The following is a 24,824-nucleotide window of genomic DNA, read 5'->3' as shown; positions in this document are numbered from 1 at the left end:
TCTATCCCAGAAAATTTGCACCCGGACACAGTGGGAGGAGAAGGAATGATGGAGTGATGGGACTCGTAACCCAACACTGCCAGGCAGTCACAAGGGGCTCATCTCTTGTGTGAGGTGGTGCAATAACTCTGCAAAATCTTTGCTGTCCATCCCCAAGTACGAACGATGGATTTTGACCTTGCTAATGCATGATGGTTGGGTACCAGCCTTGCCAACATTAGAAATAAATGTCCGTGATCTTTAACTCCCTTCTGCAAAAGACAGGCTGTCATTGTTATTATTTGGTGCATAAAGTTAGAGCAAGAACTTTGTGTCTTTGCATTTGAATTGGCACAAAACTGTATCTCAAGGAATCCATTAATCTTGAAAAATCTGAACACCAGAGGCACAACAGGCATTAATACCTTAAGTATGGCTTTTCAAGCTCAACGCTGCCAAGTCCACCTTTGCATTTTCCCTCCTTTTTCTGGCAAGAAGAGGAAATTCTGTAGGTGGCCACCAAAGAACTGAAGGAGGCAGCAGGTGGCTTCTGAGATCTATCGGTGTCTGAATCCCCCCACCCCTGTTTCTCCCTCCCAGTATTTTTTCTCTCTTTTTAATTTTTTTCCCCTGTTCTACTAAAATATACTATGCCTCCTGCACCTTCATTATGTTAAGCAAATCCTCAGGAAGCAAGAATTTTATCCAGCATGGAAAAACATTTGTGATATAAAGAGACCTTAAACTGCGGAGTGGCCCCTTCCAAAAAGGTTAGATCAAGCCTAATTATAACCATTTTTTTCTCCCCCCTAAAGAAAGAGCCAAGGGGACCCAAGCAGAGCCTTGACAAAGAGCTGTGCATTCACTTGCTGAGACCAGTGCAATTAGATTTTGCACCAAAAAAAGCCCTCAGGGAAAACTGAAGCTGACACCAGAGAAATCTGTTATCTCCTGCCAGACCCTGGTACACCATAGGGGATGTGGGGGATGGATTTTCAAAATGCAAATAGGGGATCCATTGAGGCTTGTCTACACTTCAGTGAGGTAATTTTCGAACTTAATGATTTTCACATTTAATTCAGGGAGAAATTAGTCATCAGGTATTGAGACAACGCAAGGCTCTCTTCTGTACTGGGATGTTCTCCTCTTCAAGCTGTGTTATCTCGGCAATAATTAAAATGTTCGCTGAAGTAGAAAATGTGCTATCTGATTCATTAGCTAGATTTCCCTTTGTAAGTTAAGTTGTGTTTGCTTATCGGAAATGGAGATGGCCGTGGAGAAGAGGACTCTGGACACTAATGATTGAGAAGGGAGAAGCCGTGGGATCATGAAACTGAAGCAAGAGTGTGTGCATCTTACACACTGAATAGCTCAGCATGTCCTCTTCCACCTTTGCAGCCCCCAGGGTGCTGCTTGGCTAGTGAAGTTCTGGGTTGTGGGAACACGCCGGCTAACACGTCCCAGGTGTGAGATCCCTTCTGCTCATGGGTGGCCATGGCCCAAGTCTAAGCAGGAGAATTTCAGCTTGCATCCAGATGTTCTGCAAAGTGTCCCTCGGCGAGTGAGTCAGTGTTACTTGGGAACAAGAAAATGAAGCAAGCCTGGGTGGCAGGAGAAGGAAAGTCCAAGCATGTGCTGGGGTGGCTTGTGTCTGAAAGTTTGCAAGAATTTATTCAATGCTGAGTATGGTACTTGTGACACCCATCAGCTGGCTCAGAGTTGTTCATGGGGAGCAGGTAGGGAAAGGAGCAGGAAAATGAGAATGCTGAATTTTGATTGACTTTCCTATGAGGGAAAGAAAAGCAATACTGGAAAACACTCATCCTTCAAAATTTCAAAATAATCTATTAAGATGTAAATGTAACAACGGGTGGTTTCTTTTTGCACATGTTCTGGTGTTGCCACATTTCAACCAGCTTGTCTGTGCAGAACAGAAGATTACTCCTGATTTGGAGTGAGTGTCCTGCAGGAGGGAAGCAAGGCATCTCCAGCACCTTCAGCAGAACCTACGCAAAAAACACTTTTCCCTTTTTTCTCTTTTCTAGTGATCCCCAAAGTAACGAAGCACTTGCTCTCCAATCCCGTCTTCACCTGTATCATCCTGGCGGCCTGCATGGAGATCGCGGTGGTGGCCGGCTTCGCCGCCTTCCTGGGAAAGTACCTGGAGCAGCAGTTCAACCTCACCACCTCGTCTGCCAACCAGCTCCTGGGTGAGTAATCACGGGGGCCACCAAAGTTCCAGGATCTAAGGGCAGGTTCTTCATTTGTTTTCTCCTGCTGCTCATTCCCAGGCAGACACAGATATTTGCTTATGACAGACGTTCTCTCAGCAGCACCCAATTAAGATATCTGCCAGTTGATCTTAGATGATCTCCAACCACATCTCGCCAGGTGGGCAGCTGGCAGTGATCTGTCAAAAACTGGGACGTCATGAAATGGGTGGATCTTAATATCAAAATAAGGAGTTTGCAAGCTGCTCTCCTGACAGCTTTTTTTTTTAATTGAACTCATTGATATCTTCTGGTTTTCCGAAAGAAACAATCCCCTGCAGTCAGTCTTGCATCTCACAGTTTAAGAACATTCTTTAAGGGAGACTTCATATTTGCAAATGCAACTATTGCCTCATCTCTGAGGTCAGACTGCTGTGAAGTACACCAAGCAGGGCTCATCCAAAGCCTTTGGATACCTCAGAAAATTCTGTATTTGTCTGCCAACTGTTGCAGGAAGCATTAGAGATGCTGCTGCTTAGATTAGGGTGGGCCAATCTCAGTAACTTTGGCATCTCCCTCCAACATGAACAAGAACCGGAAGAATATCCTGGTGCCTCTAACTTATTTTTCCTCTTACAGGGATGACAGCAATCCCATGCGCATGTCTGGGCATATTCCTGGGTGGCCTCTTGGTGAAGAAGCTCAGCCTGTCTGCTCTGGGAGCCATCAGGATGGCCATGCTGGTGAACCTGGTGTCCACAGCTTGCTACGTGTCTTTCCTGTTCCTGGGATGTGACACAGGACCTGTGGCAGGGGTTACTGTTCCCTATGGAAACAAGTGAGTCCCCAGAGAGTTTTGGGATTTCACACAACCTGATAAACATAAATGGCATATTATTGTCCTTGACAGGCAGCATTCAGACAGCACTGGCCCTTAGACAGCCATATAGAGCAACCATACAGAAGGCAGTTTCATATAGGGCTCTTAGTTTGGGATGTTTTCATGCCACTCATCACTGTGAGAGTTGAGTAACCACAGCTGACAATGGAGTTTTACTAAAATGAGACAAACTGAAACGAGAGGTGCCAGATGTGATTCTGCACCCGTGGGCACCTACCTAGCTTTGGGTCCATCCACCATAACATCTGGTTACTCCTGGCAGCAAGGAACATGCACTGCTTCGTCTATTTATTGAGCTTTTAGAACAAGGTTTTAGATGCCTGGAAATTCAGATGCGGTGAGGAAAGAGGATGTGTGCTCCAGGCCCATTTTAATGGGAGATATGAGGCACACGGTGCCCTGTAGCATTCACAGGACTTGGAGAGAGTTGTTCTGTATTTTTTTTCTGGTGCTCCTCAGTATGCAGTGGCATCTCTTTAGAAGATGACAACTTCTGGCTTTCAGCTCTGCATGGTTACTGTTCAAGGAAAACACAGAATAATCTCTGCAGCATCTCTTTGGGTTGCCTCAGGAATATTCACTGGGGCGACAAGGCAGCCCAAGCCTCGCATTATGTTCCCTGTCACAGAGGGAGAGTGGCCATGGCATTTCTGTCCCCAGGGAGAGGCTGTAGCCTGGGTTTCTTAAACCTGGGACCCAGACCGCCTGCCCACTGCTTTTTGTAATTTGTTTACCTCAACAACCCCCCTTCAAAGCCATCTTCGTGTGGCAGTGATTGGAAAAACTGGCTGATCTCACTGTACCACCCATTAACTTCTCTTTCTGTTGCTCTTACAGCTCAACTCCAACCTCATCTCTGGACCCGTATTCCCCCTGCAATAACAACTGTGAATGCCAAACCGATTCCTTCACTCCGGTCTGTGGGGCAGACGGGGTCACGTATTTATCCGCCTGCTTTGCTGGCTGCAGCAGCACGGTGAGTGGCCTTTCCCGGGGACCCCTCACCTGTAGGAACGATTCTGTGAGCACGAGTGAGTGACACTAGTGTGTATCTGGTCAAGTAGCTCATTTACAGCCCCAGATGGGCCTGAGCCGCTGTCGTTTTTCACTCTGTCGCATAAATGCCCACTGGCTCAGGCGACAGTCTGCCAGGGTGACCCATGGAGCGGGATTTCCCATCTTCCTTCTCCTCCTCTGGGCTTTCTCCTCAGCATGGAAGGCTCAGGAGAGACCTTATTTATTACTCTCTACAACTGATTGCAGCACGGAGGGTGTTGGTCTCTTCTTAGAAGTAGCAAGTGATAGGACAAGAGAAAATGGCCTTGAGTTGCACCAGGGAAGGTTTAGATTGGACATTAGGAAAAAATTCTTCACAGAAATGGCTGTCAGACCAGTGGAACAGGCTGCCCAGGGCAGTGGTGGAGTCACCATCTCTGGAGGTGTTTAAAAGACGTACAGATGTGGTTCTTAAGGACATGGTTTAGTGCTGGAGTTAGGTTGTGGTTGGACTCGATGATTTTGATGGTCTCTTCCAACCAAAATGATTATAGGATTCTATGAAGCAAGGAACATGAGAAGAGATCTGCAGGGTTGTCCACTGGCAGAACCCAGATCCCCCGTGAGAGCTTGTCATCCCAGGCTGTGTGACCAGCTTCTCTTTTCTTCTGCAGCCCCTCATCTCCTCACTTCTTCAGCTGCCCATGTTTGCCTTGCCCAGTCCTTCTGTTCTTTATCCTCTTGCTCTTTTCCTGAATCTGCTTCTTAGACCCATATGACCAGATCCTGGTTTTATTCACACTTTTTTAAGCTCTCCTTCCATTCCTGTTGCTTCTCTCTCTTTCCCTCCTTTGCTCTGAGGCAGTGACAAGAGCAAGTTGTCAAGGAAGCAGAGACTCCATCCAAAGACATTCTGCATTTTTCAGTTCTCCATATCTAAGAGTTTATTTCCTTTAGAAAATTCTTAAAGACCAAACCATCCCTGTGTAACAAAGATGTGAGGAATTTTTAACAGTATCTTAAAAGCTTGCTTTTCCACTTTTTGCTGCTGAAGTGCTAACGTCTTCTGGGTTACACTGAAAATGAGTGTTTGCCGCTCCTGTGGTGGGTACTGTTGGGGTAATTGCGTCCTTACTCCCTGTTCGGGGCTGTGCCAGGCATGGTGACCACTGCCACACTGGCTGTGTGGAGCTTGTGAGAGGTCAGCCTGGTCACAGTGACCATTCATGGCTGCAGGGACAACTCACCCCTTGCGATTATCCCTCCATGGCCTCATCCTTCCCTTTTGAGGAGACATCAGACCTCTATTCCTGCCCCAAAGAGTCAAGCCGCCCGTGAGTGCTGGTGAGCAGAGGTGCAAACTCGCTGTTGGCAGCCGCAGCCTCACAGCCCAGGTGACACGGGAGCTTGTCCTGCTTAAACCTCTTCTCAATTCCCACTCCAGACCATGAGACACAGGCATCCCTTTGAAATACCACAGTTTCAGGGTGCTTTCAGCAGCTCCACCAGGGACTTCAGGAGTGCACGGCACATGCAAAGGTGTTACCATCTTCCCTCTTCCTTCTTTTGCTGCTAACAAGAGACAAGGCAACACCTGGGGCAGCAATATGATCATTTTAACAAGAAGCCAGCTTGTACAGGGCACATGGAATGACGTCTCACCAGTTCACCAAGCCCTTAGCAAGAGTGCAGCTGGTGTGGTCCATGGCTGGAGTGCAGGAGTGACCTCCTCGCTGTGTGGTTCAGGGCGAAGCTCTGGCTGCTCTGGAAGGAGCATGGTAATGAAAATTCAGCTCTGCCCCTTCAGTCTGCAGCTGCCTGGCCTCATGCTCTGCAAGAGCAAACCCCTGAGCAAAAACTTCACTCTCCCCTACCCTCTCTCTTACTTGTTCTTTCTTATTTTGCCTTTTCATCGTCGTCTTGGGGTTCTTTTCATCATTTTGTTTTGTGGGGTTTTTTGCAGTAATGTTTTGAACACAAATTTGTGAAGCAATAGCAACCTCTGGAAAGGGCATTGTCGATAATTATGGGCTGGTTTGGCCATGTAGTGGCCCTGAGGCAAAGCCAAATTGCCAAACCAGGTTTTAAACCCATAATCTAGGTAACAACCTTTCTAGAGGGTCTTGTGAATGTTATATGCTCGTGATGAGCCAAGGGTTGCCTTTTACTGGGACATAAAATTCTCTGAATGCTTTATTTAACTTTACTGCATTGGATGTTTCTGACTGCTTCTTTCTTCTTTTCCTCTGTGAACAATTTCTGAAAGCAATGTGTAGTTCAGTTAGTTTTTTCTTTTTAATTTCTTCTTTCTTACTGAGCCGGTTGCAGAGGGGCTCCTCTCCAAAAAGCTGTAAGAATATTGGTGCTGATAGGCAGAGATCTGGCACCCTCAGGAATTTATCTTTCAAGCCCTTTCCTGGGAGTGGCCCTTGCATACAAAATCTTTTGGCTGTGCATCTTGTTTGTTTGATGCCAGTGTTTCTCTCAGTGTCCCCTTTTGTCTGGAGACACATGAATTCCAGTCTGGCATTACCATGTTGGCATCTCACAGATTTGCACTTAAGTACCAGCTTGTTCCTTCCCTGTCAGAGCCAGGGTTTAAAAAAAAACCACTAGTAATTAAAAACATGGGTAATTTGCATAGGTAATGACCCCAAACTCATGATGATGTTAAAGGTGCAAACTCTGCATCTGTGCAGCTTCACATGTGCACAGAAAATCTGGGTTTGCAAGCTGCTGGGCAGCGGAAGACTGTGATAATGTGTGGTTGAATGCGGTGGGGTTTCCGACAAGAGAATTTAATAGCAATTTGGCACACACAGCAAAAAGTTGCCTCTCCGCAGGACAAAGGTAAAACTCCATCTTTGATGTTCCCGTGTTTGATGTCTGGGAGTTGTGTAGTGTGTCAAAGATATCCCAGGTACGATGAGGTGCAGCACTAAGCAAGCGGATGAAGTTGGTACAAACTGTGCACAGTGCTTTGGGCCAGAACCATGGTGCAAAGTGGGCAAAAAAGGCAGATTGAGGGGCAGAGTTTCAGGCAATGGAGGTGGGGACCTACTTCATGGTTTGTTAAAAGTCACACCAACGGGAGGAGAATCTGCCCCACATTGCCAGAAGCAAGTGCTTTCTCTCCATTGATGAGAGCCCATGGAAAATAAGCCACCAGTTCTGTGTGTTTGCTGTGATGGGAATTTTGTCCCAGGATATTTCAGTGCAGGTGTGTACTCCCCTGAACTTAGATGGGTTTTAATCTACAGGGCTGTCTCCAGGCTGGTTCCTAGCAGTGCACTGCAGTAAGAGCCAGAACTGCAAATTCCTGTTGTCTCTGTGCAAACCCCACTGCACTGGTGCTAATTGTCACCATCTCGAAGCCTTCAGGTGTTACCTACTAACCCACAGCACAGGAATTTGTTAATTATTGCTTGCCAGCCAGAAAGGCACCTGCATGCCTGTTACAGCTCTCCTGGAGTTCTGCGCTGCGGTCTCACTTGCCCTCTGTGCACTTATTTGGAAGAAAATCGTTTGACTCCTATGCAGACGGAGGAGATTGGTGTCAGAAAGGCTAGAGCAGCATCCCCACGGATCCTTATATTTGGAGGCAGTGAACCAGAAAGTGTGGTTTTTATATGTTCCTAAGGGGACCCCAGCAGAAAAGCAAAGGGATTTCTACTTCAACCTGGTAGAGGCGAAGGAGAGGAGATTTAGCTGGTTTTCAATATGTTTTATTTTATGGTGTTACTCCTCTTACAAACATGTGACCTGCAAACCCAGCGGGCTGATGAATCATTTATGATTGTTTCGTTCTGTAGGGGATTTCTTGTGTGCTTTAATTGCACTGACATCCCCCACTCAGAAAGGGGCAAATTGGAAAATAAGAGGAAAAAAAAAAACCTAAATCTGTGACTGGCAAACAAAGCTTCTTTTCACATCCCGCACTTGCTGGAGAGAGCAAAGAAAAATGCAGTCACTTCACCCTCCTTCTGATCACATATTGATAAAGTTTATCTTGCCTGACTTCAGCTTTTAGCTCGACACAAATCCCTCTGAACCAGACGTCATTTATTAGCCCTGTAGTGCACTTGAGTCCAGCAGTGTCTGTGCCGCCAAGCTGTGCTAGTTCAGCTCTCGGTGAGCCTCAGCACCCGTTTTGGGTGGCTTCTTCCTGGGATTCAGGGTACCAGAAGCAAGGACTGAACCCACAGCCAACAACAGGACCGCAGATTTACCTGCTTTTAATGTACTTCAGTTTAAACGGAACAGCCAAAAGAATGGAGGTAAATAAGAAGGTAATTAGAGTTGTAATTTGGGGATCTTCCTTGTCACAGGGACGCAGATCGTTTCTTTATTCTCCTCCGAAGGGGTTTAACTTGGTAATAATTTTGTTGCAGTGACATTTATGGGAGAGACTTGAAAGGAGGAGAAGAAAAGAAACAAGCCAAGGGATGGCTTTCCCTTGCTGGTAGCATGCATCAGAGCTGACGTGCTTCTGAAATCCTTTCCAAACCCCCCGTCAAATAAGTACTTAGGAGTTACTTAATTGACTATTAGAGGATTCTGAACTGCTGTTGGCAAGCCTTGGTTACAGAGGGCCCGTGGTGGGAACTGTAGCTCTCACTTCCCCTGAAACCCCTTTGCTCCTCCACAGAACCTCAGTGGCTGTTCATGCCTCACCTCGGTCCCCGCCGAAAATGCCACCGTCGTTCCTGGCAAATGCCCCAGTCCCGGCTGCGAAGAGGCCTTCTTGACATTCCTCTGCGTCATGTGCGTCTGCAGCATGATCGGGGCCATGGCGCAGACGCCGTCAGTCATCATACTCATCAGGTAGGACCGTGGATGCAAAGGGCTCACCGGGGGCTGCTTTCGGGATGGGAGCAGGGCTGGGGGTCACTGAGGGTCCTGCACAGCTCCTGGACGCTGGCTTTTTGGCTGTGTGTGCCCATATCAATGACTTTGGCTTAAGCGAAGGTTCAGTGCATCAAAAAATCCTCCTAAGCACTCCCTGGTGCAAACACCTTGGAAGAGCTGCCTATATTTTTAAAAGATTTTGAACCTTCTCAGCAAATGAGGAGTTACAGGCACAGGCTTTCTTGTACCTTACTGCCTTTATGTGCAGGCAGGAGTTGGTGATGCAAAAGCCCAAACAGTCCTGCCTGAATTTCAGCTCCATTGTTTCAAGTGATAATTAAATAATTTTCTCTCTAAGCCATTATTACACTTGGTAGCACCTGTTTCATTCATGGCATGGGCCCACGGAGTTCAGTGCCTACAGTACTGGCCTGCTAGAGAGAATATGGGAATTGCACAAAGTACAACTTTGTAAAATGACAGTGAGGAGAGACTGGGCTTGCAAGCCAAGAAGATCCCTGCAGGGATGCTGCAGAGAGAGGTGGCCAGCTTGTTCTTACCAAGACTTACCAAGTTAAGGACATTACAGCTGCATCAGGAAAGGGGCAGAACTGCAGCCCCACACTCAGCATTTCATGGCTGAATAAGATGCCTTTAGAGATGTCCTAGAGGTCCTAGACACCGTGGTAAAATGAAAGGCTTCAGCAAAGGCTGTCTTTGGTCAGTACTCCCCTGGCTAAAGTTTAACTTCCCTCACTCTGGACCAAGTCCAAGAACAGAAGGAACTTGAAAGTCTGAAGGACATCTCTCAGTTGAGCCAATGTGAATAGGTGGACAGAAGTAGCTTATTCAAATAACTGACCTTGTGTTACTTCCAGACACATGGAACGTTTCACCTTAAAATACATGTATATATCTGAGCCCACGTTTATCCAGAATTACTTATCTATCCAGGCTGTCGCTTGCTGAGAATAATAACCAAAGACATAAATAGCAGATCCATTCTGCTGCCTGGAAAATTCCAATAAAATTCGATCAATAAGGTCTGTATTAGAAACACGCGCCTGAGTGGATCTTGGACAGAACAGCTCTGTGAGGGCATGTCTCCCTGCAGGATACAAAATGAGATATTCCACCTACTACTTCATTTCTCTCTTTGCATCTGCAGTAGCTAAAGGGAAATCAAATTTCTCATGATAAATATTGTGGCAAAAGTAATTTGAAGTTTGAAGAGTTCTTTGTTCAAGGGAGCTGCCAGCACCTGTAGGATCCTGAATGGAGACGTCTTGGTGTCAAATTCAAATGACATAAGCCGACCACCAGTCATAAAGAAGAGTACAAGGGAATAAGAAAAGCAAAGGGAATATTAAAAATATTCAGCTCACAGCTGTAGGAAATAATTCACACATCCAAATTAATAACTGAGCTCCCCTCTGAACTACTGATAGCTACTGCTCTCTTGCAACAGCCATCTTGGGTTGCTGAAAGAAAGTTTTGGCATGTAAGTGTGGCCCTGGTGTCTGTGGCAGTGACATGTGATGTGGGCAGCTCCAATGGTTAATTTAAAAATGAACTTCATTCTCTACAAATTAGATGTCTTGTCTGGGCAAATCATTTGTTCACTGCTGTAGTTGGTGAGAAAAGGAGATGTCTCCAGGTGGCAACTTTTTCTCCACCCTAAGGTACGGGGACTGACTTTGGACTGACATACAAAAACGTGGACTGATGGACAACACCACTGATTAAAAACCCACTGTGACTGTTTCACATGATAATAAATACTCCTTCTGTTTCCTTCATTTCCCACCCAGCTGTAGAATCCTATTTGACCCAAGCCATTAACCACTAAAACATTTTTTCACGCGTAGATACTTCATGGCATTAAGTCTTTTGTCAAGCCTGGGTATCAGCTTGAAAACTCTGCTGAAATTCAGCCAGAGGTCACAGGCTTCATGCAGGAACCATGGTACGAAGCTACACGGCCAGTGTAATGTGTGAGATGAGGGCAGGTGGTCAGAAGGGTTTTCTCTTAAATTAAAACCTATTGCTCTTTTGGCTGTTCCATCACTTTTGTCTGATTCCCCCCAATGCGTTTGTGCAGAGGACACCACTGCCACCATGGGTGCTCACTACAGACCTCTCTAAGGAACTAATAGAAGAGCCAGCTGAAGCCTTTAAAGTTCCCTTGTGTGATGAATCTGCTCATATGGGGATCACTGTTCTGCTTTCTCAGCCTTTATATTCTGTGAGAAGTAAAATGCTATTATAAGACTTAAGACTAAATTAATGACTTCTGAAATTTCAAAGGCTTTGCTGAGCCTACCCCAAGAGGATGGCTTTAGCCAGTAGCATCCTTGAGCTAACCGAATTAGAAAGTCATGAAATACACTTTAAAGCACCTTTGAAGGTAACACTAATGCAGCAGAGTGGGTTGTGTTCATAGCAAAAGGCAGCGCAGCTGTTGTCTTCCCAGCATAAAAAAAATTCACACATTAAACTCATGCCCATGAAAAGTAGTCTTCTTGAGCATGTCCTCCTGGGGTGCGTGATTTAACCGATTGCCTGAACCTTTTGGTCCATCCTCCTCCTCTCTCTTGTTCCCGGTAGCCTGGGAAGTCTTAGAACAAAAAGTTTTCTCTCCCACCAATTCGCAACATCTGGAGGCTTGAAAGCATGATGGGGAGCTTGTAAATGATGATTTACTGGGCTGGAAATTTCATTTTTCTTCATCTCATGACAAGATTAGCTGTTGTTATTAATGACTTAGCTAAATTCCCGAACCTATCACTGATGCAATTACTTTTGGGGCTGTAGGCAGTTCAGGCAAAGGGAGAAGAAAAAGCCCATTAATGACTTTTTGAAGAGGTGGGGGTGCCATCCTGCCTGCCTGTGTGGAATGGCCATGGGCTGTGTTAATCAAAGCAGAACAACAAGAATCGATTTCATTCTCTCTCCCTCCTTCCTTCCTACAGAACCGTGAGCCCCGAACTCAAGTCTTACGCTTTGGGGGTGCTTTTCCTGCTTCTCCGTTTGCTAGGTAGGTACAAAAATTTCGCGTACTTCTCTCCCATCCTTTCCTCCCTCATGGAAAGCTCTATTTTTAATGTGCAAAAGTTGATTTCTACTCCATTTAGTGCTATGGTTGTTATGAGTGGGGTCTGACACAACAGAGTCCAAGGCCTCTCTCTGAAAGATCTGACGTCAAGGCTCCTAAAGGCGCTTTTCCTGCCATTTGAATTGTGCTAATGGAAGAAAATGTGGTGTTGCATGAGAAATGACTGTTTCTGCCATGGTCCCACGCAACCGGTTACACTTCTGTAGCTGTTATTAACATGTCAGTAGCTTGCAGAATTCCTCCTGTATTGCATATTGGTGAAGTAGAGGTGTTTTCATCCTCCTTTGAGGGACAGGACCTGTGTTACATGGTGTGTTTGTCCCTTCGGCTCCCTTGAAAGGGAAATGGTGAAATGAGGCTGAGCCCTTGTATCCTCCTGTGGGTCCATATCCCATTAAAATACACATGGCTGTTCCTCGGGACTGGTGTCTGCTTCTCATGTACGAATCAAAAGGAACAGACTGGGCTGTTGTTCTCCTGCTTCTTGTTTGTGGATGGAGTGGTTTTACTCCCCATTTGAAGAAATGTCTCTTATTTTAAAGCTCCTATATTTCAACTCATTAATCTCAGTGATTCCAGGCAAAATCCTCTCTGATCCATCATTGTGTAGGTCTGTCTCGTGCATGTGATTTCTGCATGTTGTGCTGGTGGAATTTGCCTTTTTTTTCAGCAGGGCACAGGTGTGAGGCCCCCCAAGTCTCAAAGGAATGAGCTGGAGAGTAAAACGCCATCTCCTAGTGTGCAGAAAGGCACTAGGAAGTAGGGGACCAAAACTCCCACAGTCCTGTACGTTGCTTTGAATAACTGACCTCATTTATTTACTTAACTGGAAGGGACACAATGGTCCCAGAGCAGTTTATGACAAAGCCAGTTAGATTTTCATTGGTTTTGGTGAAGTAGCTGCAGTCATACAGAAAGCTCCATCGAGCGATGTTCTCCAGGGCTCAGATAACTCCAAGGGAACCTCCTGGGTTGACTCGGGTCAGCTCTGGTCCAAGCCTTGTAAAGACAGCATTTTCTTTAGCTGTGAGTGCTGCTTGTGGGTTTTGGTCTCTCTTCAGCTCTCGCTGGCCAAATGCGGAGTGTCAGCCAGCAAGTGTGCCAGGGGATGGCTGCGAGCTGGTGTTTCCAAAGGAAAAAGTACCTCAGCGGGAGATTTTTGCTCTTTTCTCTTCAACAGAGAGAAACCTCCTGAGACAGCAGCATCTCAAATTCCTCTTAAAACCAGGCTCAGACATGTATGCTTAATTTAATAGATTTTTTTTCTTCCAGTAAAGAGTAGTAAGAACTTAAACTCAAATCTTTATATGTGCCTCTGTCACAAAGGAATTCCCATGAAATAAGACAATAAAGCCTGAATCATATCAGCAATGTAGCCTGAGCCCACACAAATGAAGAGAAAGGCACTTTTCTATATGAGCAAGGGTATCCAAATCTTGCCCTTAACAATTTGAGGTTTGAGAATAGCTTTAGTGATTTATTTTAAAAGCTTTTCAGTTCACCTTTAAGCTTTGACTTAAGAAGAGAGTGATAATAGCTGCTTCTGGAACCAAAGGAGAGTATTAAATACAGGAGGTATGAGACCCGGAGGTGCAATCGTAGCTAACAGATTTCAGTAAGACAGAAGCAGCTTTCTTATACAGCCCTACAGTTTCTGCAATGAAATATATATATAGCAGAAATTTTTGCAACACTTTGCAGTAAGACGTAAAACATGATTGAATCTCTTTAATATTCACTGTAATAACAAGGAACACAACTGAATTCTCCCAATATCCTCCTGGATGTATTATCTCATTCCATAAGAATCCTGCTGTGAGAGGGCAGCATAACATTGTCTTCCTATAAAAGTGTTACTGCAGTTTCTCAGAGAAGTCTGTAAAGCGATGCTGCTGGGGCCGAAGGTTTGGAATGGAAATGTCTGGAATGGCAAAGAGTTTTAGATGTGTAAGACTCCAGACGCATCCTTTCTGGGTGATGTTCGCCGTGCAAAGCCTCCACTTACTAGAGCTCTTCCTTTTGTTTTTCCTGCCAGTCGATGTCGTTTGCCTCTTGTCTTCCAACATGACAAAAACACAGTGTTTTCTCTCAGAAAGGCTTTACAATCTGCAGTGCAACCCCTCAACTCCCTTGGCTCAGAGGGTCTAGGCACAGAGTTGTTCCCGTGAGTCTCTTGTCCTCTGGTAAAAATGACCTGAAACCCTCATTGGTTGCTAAATGTTTTTCATATACTTTTTCTTTAAGGTTTCCATATCCATGTCTGCGTTCAAGTAGGTGTAGCTTTGGAGTTTGGTGTAACAGGTCCTTCTTCCTTCAGAGCAATTTCCAGGCCAAATTATCTTGAAAGCTGGAAAGCCAGCTGAAGCCAGCAGGTGGGGATGACGGATCTCTCTGAAGTTCAGCCTGTGCATCTCCAAAGCTTTGTTATCGACATCTCTCAGCATGTTCACAAGTAGGGGCTCACACCTCAAAATTATGATCCAAATGTAGTTTTCTCTTAGTCCAGAAATCGTGCAGCTCCTGCCTCCTCGGTCTCATCTGGATGTCACCCCGTTAGGTGGCATCCAGCACCAGTGCAGCACTGGGCGCACAAACTGCATTCAGCAGCGTGGTATTTTTGCTTTTTTCTGGTAGAAGCCCAGCTGACTTCTTAAATTCCAGATTGAGTGTGTGGTTGTCCACAGGTTTTAACAAAAAAAAACCCAACCAAAACGAAACAACAACAACAAAAACACATCTTTTAACTTAGAAGCAGAACCGCCCCAGTCTGAAACTTCCAGTCATTGGAATGACAAACAGAGATCTGGCGCTGATGTTTTTTCCAGAATATATCCAGAATTTTAGATGTGGTGACTGGAACTAGTCTTTCCAACAGATTGTCTTAGTTTTGTATCATCTGTTTTTATTTACTATGTTTGTGCTATTAATGACTGGTTAAAATTACTACCAAAAGCCCATATAGCCTTTCTTAACTCCTGCATTTATTAACATATAAGGAAGATCAAACAAAACATGCAGAGCTCTAGTCATTGACAAAATAAAATAAAGAGATCTCAGTTACCACAGGGAACAGTGAAGACAACCAATTTATTTGTAGTCTTAGGATACATGTCATGAATGTCACTATTTCGTTCATGTCAGGCTGAAGGAAGGTGTCTTTTTTAAGCCTGGAAATCCAGGTTAATGATGAAACTGGATCCAAGATTAAACACTTTTCTGTCTAGAAACTGCAGTCCTTGTGTCTGTCTACGCATATATTTATAGAGTCTCAGGCACTACAGCACCTACAGATGGAGTGATACTGTTGAGGATATGTCGTGCCTACCTGCTGTTGGATTTCAGTAAATATGATGCTCTCCTTTGCTTGCTATCTTAACCCACAGCAGTGATTTTATCCATTGGGGTTTTTTTCTGGGATTTATCTGCTTCCAGCCTCCCCCTGTAAACATAGCAGAAGGAAGAGAAATGGTTTACATTTTGTAGAATTTCCACGTTTTCTTCTGAGTGCTGCATGCTCGGTGCATGTGTGCTGGCTGGGGAGTGCAAAGCTGGAATGTGGATGTTCTAACCACCATTGGGTAATGTGAAATGGGGAGCTCTACAATATCCCTGTAGGGAGAATAGAGAAGAAAAACATTGCCTTTATTAGTCAAATGAGACTGGAATGATTGCCTTGCTTTAAGATTGCAGCTCTGCTGCAAACTGTGATTGAGAAATGCTCATCAGTAGTTAGCTGCAGTGGCTGTGGGAGAATCCTGCTGGGATATTCCATTTAATGATGCTCTGAAATTTTCTCTTCTCTTCAGATTTAATCTTTTCTATCTATTAGAGGCCATTGTTTCTTTTCCTTAGACCTGGCGAAAACATTCTGTGTCTGAGAAAGGTCCAAAACTCAATTTCAGTGCCCCTGCTGAAGTCAAGGTCTGAACTGGAGCCCTGTGACACCCTTTGGGTGAACACCCCAGGGTGCAGAATTACCAGTATCTAAACAGAGCGCTAGCTGCAAGGCTGTCCTTCTCCGCTTTCATTTACCCCTCCCCTCAGTCTCATTGGGCAAACGAGGAGCTTAATAAAAGCTGCTTAAACTGGAGTAAAATCCTTCCTGCATATTGATATCAGAGATCTCTTCCATAGACATTGAGTCCAAGCTAAAAACTCATCCACAGACTTTATTTAGGTTGATTTAGAACTTAAAAAATTAGAATCGCAGGCTGCAGATGGGACCATTAACCTTGATAAAATATCCTCTCTTTCCTTTCACTGCAGTCACGTCTTCTCTCTTTATTGTAAGGATCATAAAAGCATGATTTGTCTCTCTTACTTTGACAGGTTTTATCCCACCTCCACTGATCTTTGGGGCTGGAATTGACTCCACGTGTCTGTTCTGGAGCACGTTCTGCGGCGAGCAAGGAGCCTGCGCACTGTATGACAACGTGGTCTATAGATACCTGTATGTTAGTATTGCTATAGCCCTGAAGTCTTTTGCATTCATCTTATATACAACCACCTGGCAGTGCTTGAGGAAAAACTATAAAAGATACATCAAGAACCACGAAGGTGGTCTCAGCACTAGTGAGTTTTTTGCCTCTACTCTCACCCTAGACAATCTGGGGCGGGACTCGGTGCCCCAAAATCAATCACATAGGACAAAATTTATCTATAACCTTGAAGATCATGAGTGGTGTGAAAATATGGAGTCTGTTTTATAGTGACTGTGGAGGGGTGAACTATATTAATAATACAAGGGTCCTTTTTAATAAGAAGAGTGAGAATGAAGAAACGCAACTGCAAAACAGCAACGGCAACACAGGAAACTTTTGTCTTTTCCTCAAAGTCAGACCCAGCCAGGATTCTTGAGAACAGCATCTTTTAGTGGGATCACTTGTGAAATCCTGCGGGGGGTGATGGAGAACGCAGGGAGCACCTGTGGCTGGGTACCAGCCCCTTTGGTGACAGCACGAGCTTCCACGAAGGGCATCTGCGGAGGTTCATCGGAGAGCTCGGCAAACAGAGGCTTGGCCATGAGGCGTAGAGAAAGCTAATGCTAACTGCATTTGTGGTTGCAAACAGGGTCCCAGGGATAAGAGGAGCCCACAGAATGGGCTGGAGGGTTGTTTAACCGGTCTGGGTGCTGTTCGAACTCTCTGTGATGGCAAAGGTGGGAGTGGTGCTGGAGTTGTTCCACCAGTCATGCTCTTGTCACCAGCCGCGAGTCCACGATAAATACCTTGTAAGCTGCTGGAAGCCTTCCAGGTGGCGAGCGATGCTATCAGAGGTACCGGAGTCCCTCCAGCCCAGGCTGATTCGCAGATCGCAGCTCTGTGGCCGTCTGTGAAGAGCTCTGCTCGCATCCCTCAAACCCAGGAGAGTTCAAGACGTTTGCTCGCACTTGCCAAACGTGCTGTCATTTTTAAAGGGGGATGAATTCCAAATTCTTGTCTGTGCAGTCCTCTGATAAGATCTTTTTTTTTTTAAACTTATTTTCAAATCTATGTTAACCCTTAAATCGCTGACACTTTTCCATAGGGAGGATTTATTTATGCTGGTTTGGGGAAGGATCCTGTTTAATTCACCCAAACATAATGTGACTCAAGAGGTTTGTTTAATCCTCTGCGTTTTTTATCCATACGCCTTCATTCTAATATGCTACCAAGCCAATGAAGACACATAACACGTTTTTAAAAAAGAGAACGAATGCACTGTGTCTCTATAAAAAACAATTGTCAGTTGGAGAATTATAGATAATATGATGATTTACATAATATAGTTTTTTCATATTCTATGTGACTCAGTGAATACATATATATATGGAGAGGGTGTTTATGTTCTCTCCAGTTTTTAAAGATATATATATATATATATAATTTGCAATCTAGAAATTGTGTGGTGGATGTTTTCTTTAAAGTAAGTGTGAGTGTGTGTGTGTGTGTGTGTGTGTGTGTGTACGAGATGAAAGGAATACTGACCTTAATCCTGCAACGCTTATGCTTTTTTTTCACCTGAGAAATTCCACTGACTTCAGTAGAAGCCGTGTGAGGAAGGTGGAATAACCTCCCCTCCTGGGGGCCACATTTTGCCCTTAGATGTGCAAATAATGTTCCTATGGAAGGCCGGGTTCTGGGAGCAGAGGGTGACCGGTACTGAGCACCTCTGAAATTTTCATTCAGGTCTTCAAGAGGCACCCATGGAGGAGCAGGTTTGGCTTTGCTTTTGCAATGCAGTCTTATCTAAGCCTGCAAAAATCATGCGGAAGCTTTCATCTGATTTCAAGAAGCATTGGGTCAGGCTTATTTTGCATGCTTATTTTTCTTTTCCAAAACATTCCTGCTGGGAAGCAATACAAATTGGTTGTCTTTGATGAGTTTTCCCCAGGAAGCAGACCCATTTCCAATGGACTAAATGTCAGAAGGGTTTTAAGGGTTAGCATCATAATCAAAAAGCTCTTTTTTTTTTTTTCTGTTTGTATTTTGAAGCTGTTGTGAACTCGCAGGCGTTCAGAGAAGTAACTTGGCATGGTGAACCAAGTGCTGGATGTCACTTCCACGCAGCTGGTGGAGGAGCTGATCTTCCCATGTCCTTGTCCATTGCTGGCAGTGGACACCCCAGAGCTGGCACAATTATGGGGGGGGTGCTAACTGGCCACTCATGTTCGACACCTTTTTAGCAGACTTTGCTCTTACCTAGGCATTGAAACATGGGTGTGGGATGTCAAACTGCTTCCATTTGACTGACTTTACATGTGTGTGTGTAATTTATGCACAGCATTATGTGTTCAGCAACAGTAAGGGCAAAAATAAAAGGGTGTATCAAATAAACTCCACTGTGCCAAATACTCAGCAAATATTGTAACTGCAGATATTTGATTTTGGGTTTTCAGCCATGTTAAAAATCAGTTGATTAATGAAGGAGTTTAAGGAAAAAAAAATTTACTAAGCTATGCAGTGCCATTGTTATGTTGGGTGGTAAATGATGCTTTTTAGACCATTAGTATATCCTATCTGCTAAAATAGAGATACTACATCCATAAAACAATGAATTTAAAAGAGGCACGGGGTGCATAACTGTCTCATAAAATATGTATAATTGTCAAGGATAAGCCTTTGAAATCATTCTGTACAGTTCTCTTCATTCTGCAAATTTATTACTTAGACTGCTGTCTTTTCAGATGTTAGCTCATAATTTTATACTGTACACATACATTCAGACTCGAACACAAATGTCATAGAATAGAGCCTTTCTAAAAGCCTGATTGCTTTAAATTCTCTAACCCCTTTCACAATTTCATTTTCTTTCCCCTCTGAAAGTCCAAGGTGAAGGAGAAGAGCACGCTGACATGGTGCAAAACAAACTCTCAGTGCTGAAGAGCTGCGGTTTGTCAGTACAGTCAAAAGTGCCCCTTGACCGGAGTTATAGAAACAGGATTCTAGGGCACTTCATGTTTTCATTTTTATTTTTCGTTGCTTTTTTTTTTTTTCCCAGTTAATCTCTTTTCTTGGTATGTATGGGAGATACGGTTGAATGGGGTTACTTACTTTATTTTTAAGCAGTAACTTAAAAATCCTGCGTGATTGTTGTTTTATTTCTTTTGATAATGTGACTTTCGAAAAGCTCTCTCCCGATTTTTTTTAAGGATGTGTCAGATCCCTGCATCATGGAAGGGCTTTACTGTCAGTGCTCTGGTACAGATTCAAGAACAGAGCTTTAGTTTAAAGAAAACATACAGACCAAAACCTTTATCCATCCCAGCAGGCCCACTGTTTTTTTCTGATTTCGAAAACCACAAGCCAGTTTTGCCTGCAACCCGGTTTTTGTTATAGAATTACAAATGAAGAGTCTCAGACATCCTCCCGCTTCCCAAATTGCAGTATGGGCCCTCGCCTGTCAGCACTTCGCTTCCATCCCGCAACTGCCTTAACCACGCAGGAAACTTAAGAACAAGGATGGAATTAGAAAATTGCCCATTCCCGGAACAGAAAGAGGGGCTGAGCTGTGCTGTCCAGATATAATGTTGGAATTTTTTTCTCTATATTCAGGGGCAATGAAATTCAGGGTTTTGTTGAGACCTCCGTCTCAACAGAAATGTTATTTTGATGTTTCCAAGCACTGTGTTCCCTGCATGGCTATCTGCTAAGGAATGGGATGTTTGAAAAAATAAACTACTTGAGGTTTAGCAGTCTCTATGGGATTGTCCAGTTGCCTTGCATGACACCAGGTTGGGGGTTTCCTTTCCCTTGTACAAACACCACCTTTCATAGCCCTAAGGGAATCAAAAGGGGACCCCAATCTAAAATTGGTGCAGATGACACTAGAATCAGTTTCTTTGCAACCTTGTTTGCAGAACCCTCTTTTTATACATATTGCAAACATACATTTTTCTGTCTTTGCCCGGCACATCTTGGATGTATAGTGGGACCAAAATGCCATCACTTGAGTTATCTAGACAAACCATCCATTCTTTGGGAATTCAACTAATAAGGACCTCACAACTGCCATCGCCCTGTGAGATGCACCGAACTACTCAGTGCTGCTGCTGTTAATCTCATTTGGGTCTCGCCTTGCTGGGAAGGTGAAAAGGGAAAGACACAGAGAGGAATTAGCTTCAATTAGCTGAGTTAGCTGTGCTTCAAAATGCTTCAGAATTGAACTGATGGTCTGCAGACATTTGCAAAGTGATTGGAGTATTTCCAAGTGGCTGAGATGCACTGGCATTTTTTTCTTGAAAAAAAAAAAAAAAAGAAGAATTAATAAGGATTGGAGTCCATTCTGTCCTCATCAGAGTTTTATGTTCTTCAGGTTTACCTTTGTCTTAGTCACACGCATATTTTTTCTGAGTATACGAGGTCCTGGGATACAGAAAGGTGATTCCATCTTGTAACCAGCAGTTTCACTCCACAGCAAACCCAAGACAACGTGAAGGCCACCAGCACTGTGAAGCTTTAGCCCCTGAGTCAGCCGTGGAGGTTGCTGAGAGTTTCTCACAGCTGGGTGTGTTGGGATCAGTGTTTTCTTAAGGTTTGGACAATCTTGGTGTGATGTTTGTTTTATTCTTGGCAGGTGATGCAGGGAATTGTCAGTATTAAAGACAAATGCAAATGCTTCACTGGATTGATGTGATAACAGCTTTGTTCCTTTTATTCACAGGGGTTTCCAGACTTATTCCCATTCTGCCTTTAGACACAGCCGTGCTTACCTGTCCCCCCTAATTTCACATGAACTATCTTTGCAGATAGAAGTAGGTTTATTGTTCTGCCTCTAGAGCTGATTATTGCCTGCAAAGTTCCCAGGCTTTCTATGCATAGAACAAAGTACCCCTGGATATAAGCAATAATACTGACCTGTTCCCATTTGCATTAGGAGTTTTTGCTTTTCTTACTGAAATCTGAGTTCACCTCTCCCAACATCCCGTGCTGCTGCTGTGACTCGCCTCTTTTGTTGGCAGTGGCTCCAGGAGTCAGGCAGCCAAGAGGCAATTAGTGTGAACAGGCAGCAGTTTATTAAGATGGGCAGAGGTGTGATGGGAGCCTTTGGATTGAGCCAAGCTCAGCTTTTGGTTTTTGGGTGGTTGAGATTGATCCAAGGAGGAAAGGAATAACCAAGGTGTTGTGGCTGAGCCCCCCAGAGTCCTTGGAAGGATTATGCAGCCTTCCACGCTCTTGGATACACCTACCTGCCCTACCTCCCTGAGACTTGCCGTTTGTGGGCATTTCTTCCAAATTAACCATCAGCTTCCCTTCTCCAGCCATAGTTCTTCCTTCCTCCCAATGACAAAGCACAGCTCGGCTCTACCAAGTCAATACGAGGTGTTCAGAGTTAGTGACTGGCATTTCAATTTGTCTGGGATGCCAGCAGATCTCACTTAGTATTACATATGCTCAAATTATTATCGTTTGTTCTGCTTTTATACACTAAATCTAGTCCTTCTAGGCTGTAAATGATGTTGTCTATCATTCCGTTGACATTTCTAGCCAATCTGAGTCTTAATACAATTGCTTCACTGAAAAAATAGCCTTTTCAGCAGTTCTTAGACATTAGGTATTTCTTTATTAACTAGTGATGCCAAATAAAATCTTTGGCCATTGTCTGTTCCCTGAATCCAGTAGAGCAGAAGGAGCCTCTGTCTCCTCAGAAGCAATACCAGTGATTTCTTTGATAGACTGTGAACCTGGACCGCTTCTCTTTCAGCTTCAGTCTTGCCACAGCTGCTCAGCTATGAGCATCCCTCAGCCCCAAAAGGATACAGGGAATTCAGGAGAAGCCACGTGGACAGAGAAATCCATTTAAATGGCTGCAGAGTTGGACTGTAGGATGTATGTAGTAAATAGGCTGTTTTGCTTATCAAAACCTTGCTTTGGTCTCTGATGAATGAAGTGACCCTAGGGATGGGTTGTTTGGGATACTATGAGTTTGTAATGTTTCCCTTATTTTCTTCAGATTAAGTGCGGCAGAGCAGAGCATCACACTCTGGGAAGGAAAAGATTAGCAATACTCTGGACAGCTTGTGGTGCTGGGCTTGTTCTACACACAGTTGGTGTCTGCAGCTGGCAGAAAGCAATAAGGAACTTGTCAGGTCCAACTCAGCAAATAATTTATAGCAACTTCATAAATTAATTTTCCCTTTTATTTCTTCCTTGTGATTGCTGAGAAAACCAGGGAGATGCCTCCAGTGTATTTGCAAGGTCATTTCTGCATATCATCAGTGGTCTGGAGGGGTTTGCAAAAGCTTTCTTATAATTCATGCATGTTTGTTTGTTCTGCCTGAACATAGAAATAATGGGGAGTATTTCTGCTCCCTGAGTTCCCTAGGCTGGAATTTTCTCATCGGTACAAACACTTAATTCAAAAGTATGTGATTGGGAATTGAGTAAGAGGATCCTCACTCAGTGCCGGTGGGCAGAGCACCACGGGACATACACTGCTCCAGGACAGCCAAGGTGCTGGCTCCCAACCCATCGTCCTGTTTCCAGGAATATTCTCTCACGCACGCTTGAAATTCTCTGCCTCTCCCAGCGTTCCTTCCAGCATTCATTTGAGTAATTACTGAGAGCAAACACGAGAAGGGTATGAACCCAGACAAAAACAAATTGATATTAAGGTGAAGCAGGTGGTGCAGATTTTATTTGTGATGTTTGCACAGCCCTTAGATTGGAAGCAAAAATCTCTCGGGAATCAGAGAGTTGCATATGACTTAACATATCTTAGTTCATCCCAACTGAATTGCTAGTTGGTAGGACAGCAAAAGGCTTCATTCCCTGCCACCAACATCCTAGCCCTTCAAAACCCTTTTCTTTCGCAGTACAGCATCGCACAAACACCAGTGCTTTTACCCCCTCAATGTAAACTGCATCTCAGTGCTATGTTTTCGGTGCCTCACAACTCTAACTGTGTGAACTTGAAGAAATGACCCCTGTTCTTCACCCATGACACTTTCTGCCTGAATGGAGGATGATGATGATCCCTCTTGAAGACTCACAGCCGTTTTCCTAAGGTCTTACGCACAGGGGGACCAAAACCATGCTCTGTTGATCACAGGTGGCCTATAGCTGTGCTCGGGGGTCTGTACCTTGTCTGCGGCCCCACATTGCCTTCACAATGTTTTCAGTGCAAAGCACAGTGATGAGGCTATGCATACCTGTCCCTGACAAACATTCAGGGTTGCCAATGGTCTATGACCACCAAAGTTTGGGGAGTCTCCATGTTAGCACATGAAAGCAGCTCCCATCATCTACTTTTTGGGAAAGAGCCATCTCAGAGCGGGGTTCAGCAGCAAAAAGGAGCTCTTGGTTCTCTTTGGTACCACATACATAGGGAGGAGGGGTGGGATGGGAGCAGGGGAAGAGCTGTGACCTTTTAAAACCCATAGTGCCTACCACTGCAAACGGAACGCTGTATTGTATTATATTATATGTGACCACTGTGTAAATAAAGTACAATAAATGTGGTGTTCATTAGGACTTTTGATACAAGTCAAATGCAGTCTGTAGAAATGTTTGGTTTTTTGTTTTTGTTTTCCCTGCTGTATGTACTTATATCACATTCCAGGCATGGGAACATTTGGGGTTGTGCGAGCTAGAAATGCATAAATGGCATTAGATATTGGAAATGTTTGCAATAAGAAAATGTTAAAATTCCATTTGCCCTGTAGAGATGAGACACAAGCACCATATGAAAACCAGTCACTGCCGAAGGAGGGAGGGAGGGGGAGCAGCCTAAATAAGCAGGAGGCGAGCGGCTCTTGACTTGAAGTGGTTTGTGAGCAGAAGCGGCCGTGCTGCCCAACCATCCTTGGCCGTGCTTCATTTGCAATGGAGGAAAAGCAAAGTTTTACAGGGTGGTTCAAAGAGATGGACCCAATTTCAAAGAGCTATATTTCACGACGTGATGAAATATGTTCAGGTGAAGGGAACATAGGGCATTTATAAAAAGGTTACTAAAACTTGATAACCCACTAAACTGTTTGTAAATTTTTGTGGAGTTGTAACATGTTGCTATTGTGAAATTTACTGCTTTGAAATTGGGTCCATCTTTTTGAAATACTCTGTAGTTTGGCTGATTTCTCTTTGCTTGTGTTCCTGATGCAGAGGTTGGTCAGGAGCCTGTGTAACCTGGTTATTCTCCACCCTTGAGATCCCTTAGCAGCAGCTACAGCTGAGCAAACTTGAGAGCTTAAAATTCAAAACAGAATGGGAAAAGTTCTGTCCTTGACCAGCTGGACCCCATGTGGCTCTGGCAAACATTGAAGGGCTTTTTTTTTTCGCTTTTTTTGTGGTGATAATAA

At 44.4% G+C, this 24,824-nt stretch overlaps 1 protein-coding gene across 1 annotated transcript in view; it reads left to right on the top strand.

Annotated features, from left to right (window-relative positions):
* The window catches only part of SLCO3A1 (solute carrier organic anion transporter family member 3A1), a 139,598-nt gene extending 115,604 nt beyond the window's left edge, over positions 1–23,994 (top strand). The window contains exons 5-10 of the mRNA XM_065847879.2: positions 2,025–2,189; positions 2,829–3,027; positions 3,928–4,066; positions 8,735–8,910; positions 11,907–11,971; positions 16,379–23,994. Of these exons, the coding sequence (XP_065703951.1) occupies positions 2,025–2,189; positions 2,829–3,027; positions 3,928–4,066; positions 8,735–8,910; positions 11,907–11,971; positions 16,379–16,758 (1,124 nt within the window). The 3' untranslated portion in view covers positions 16,759–23,994. The remainder of the gene's footprint in view (positions 1–2,024; positions 2,190–2,828; positions 3,028–3,927; positions 4,067–8,734; positions 8,911–11,906; positions 11,972–16,378) is intronic.
* The last annotated feature ends 830 nt before the right edge of the window (positions 23,995–24,824 follow it).

This window comes from Patagioenas fasciata, chromosome 12, assembly GCF_037038585.1.
Source record: "Patagioenas fasciata isolate bPatFas1 chromosome 12, bPatFas1.hap1, whole genome shotgun sequence".
Lineage (NCBI taxonomy): Eukaryota > Metazoa > Chordata > Aves > Columbiformes > Columbidae > Patagioenas > Patagioenas fasciata.
The sequence above is the reverse complement of the archived record's forward strand: the minus strand, read 5'-3'. Positions and strand labels throughout refer to the sequence as shown.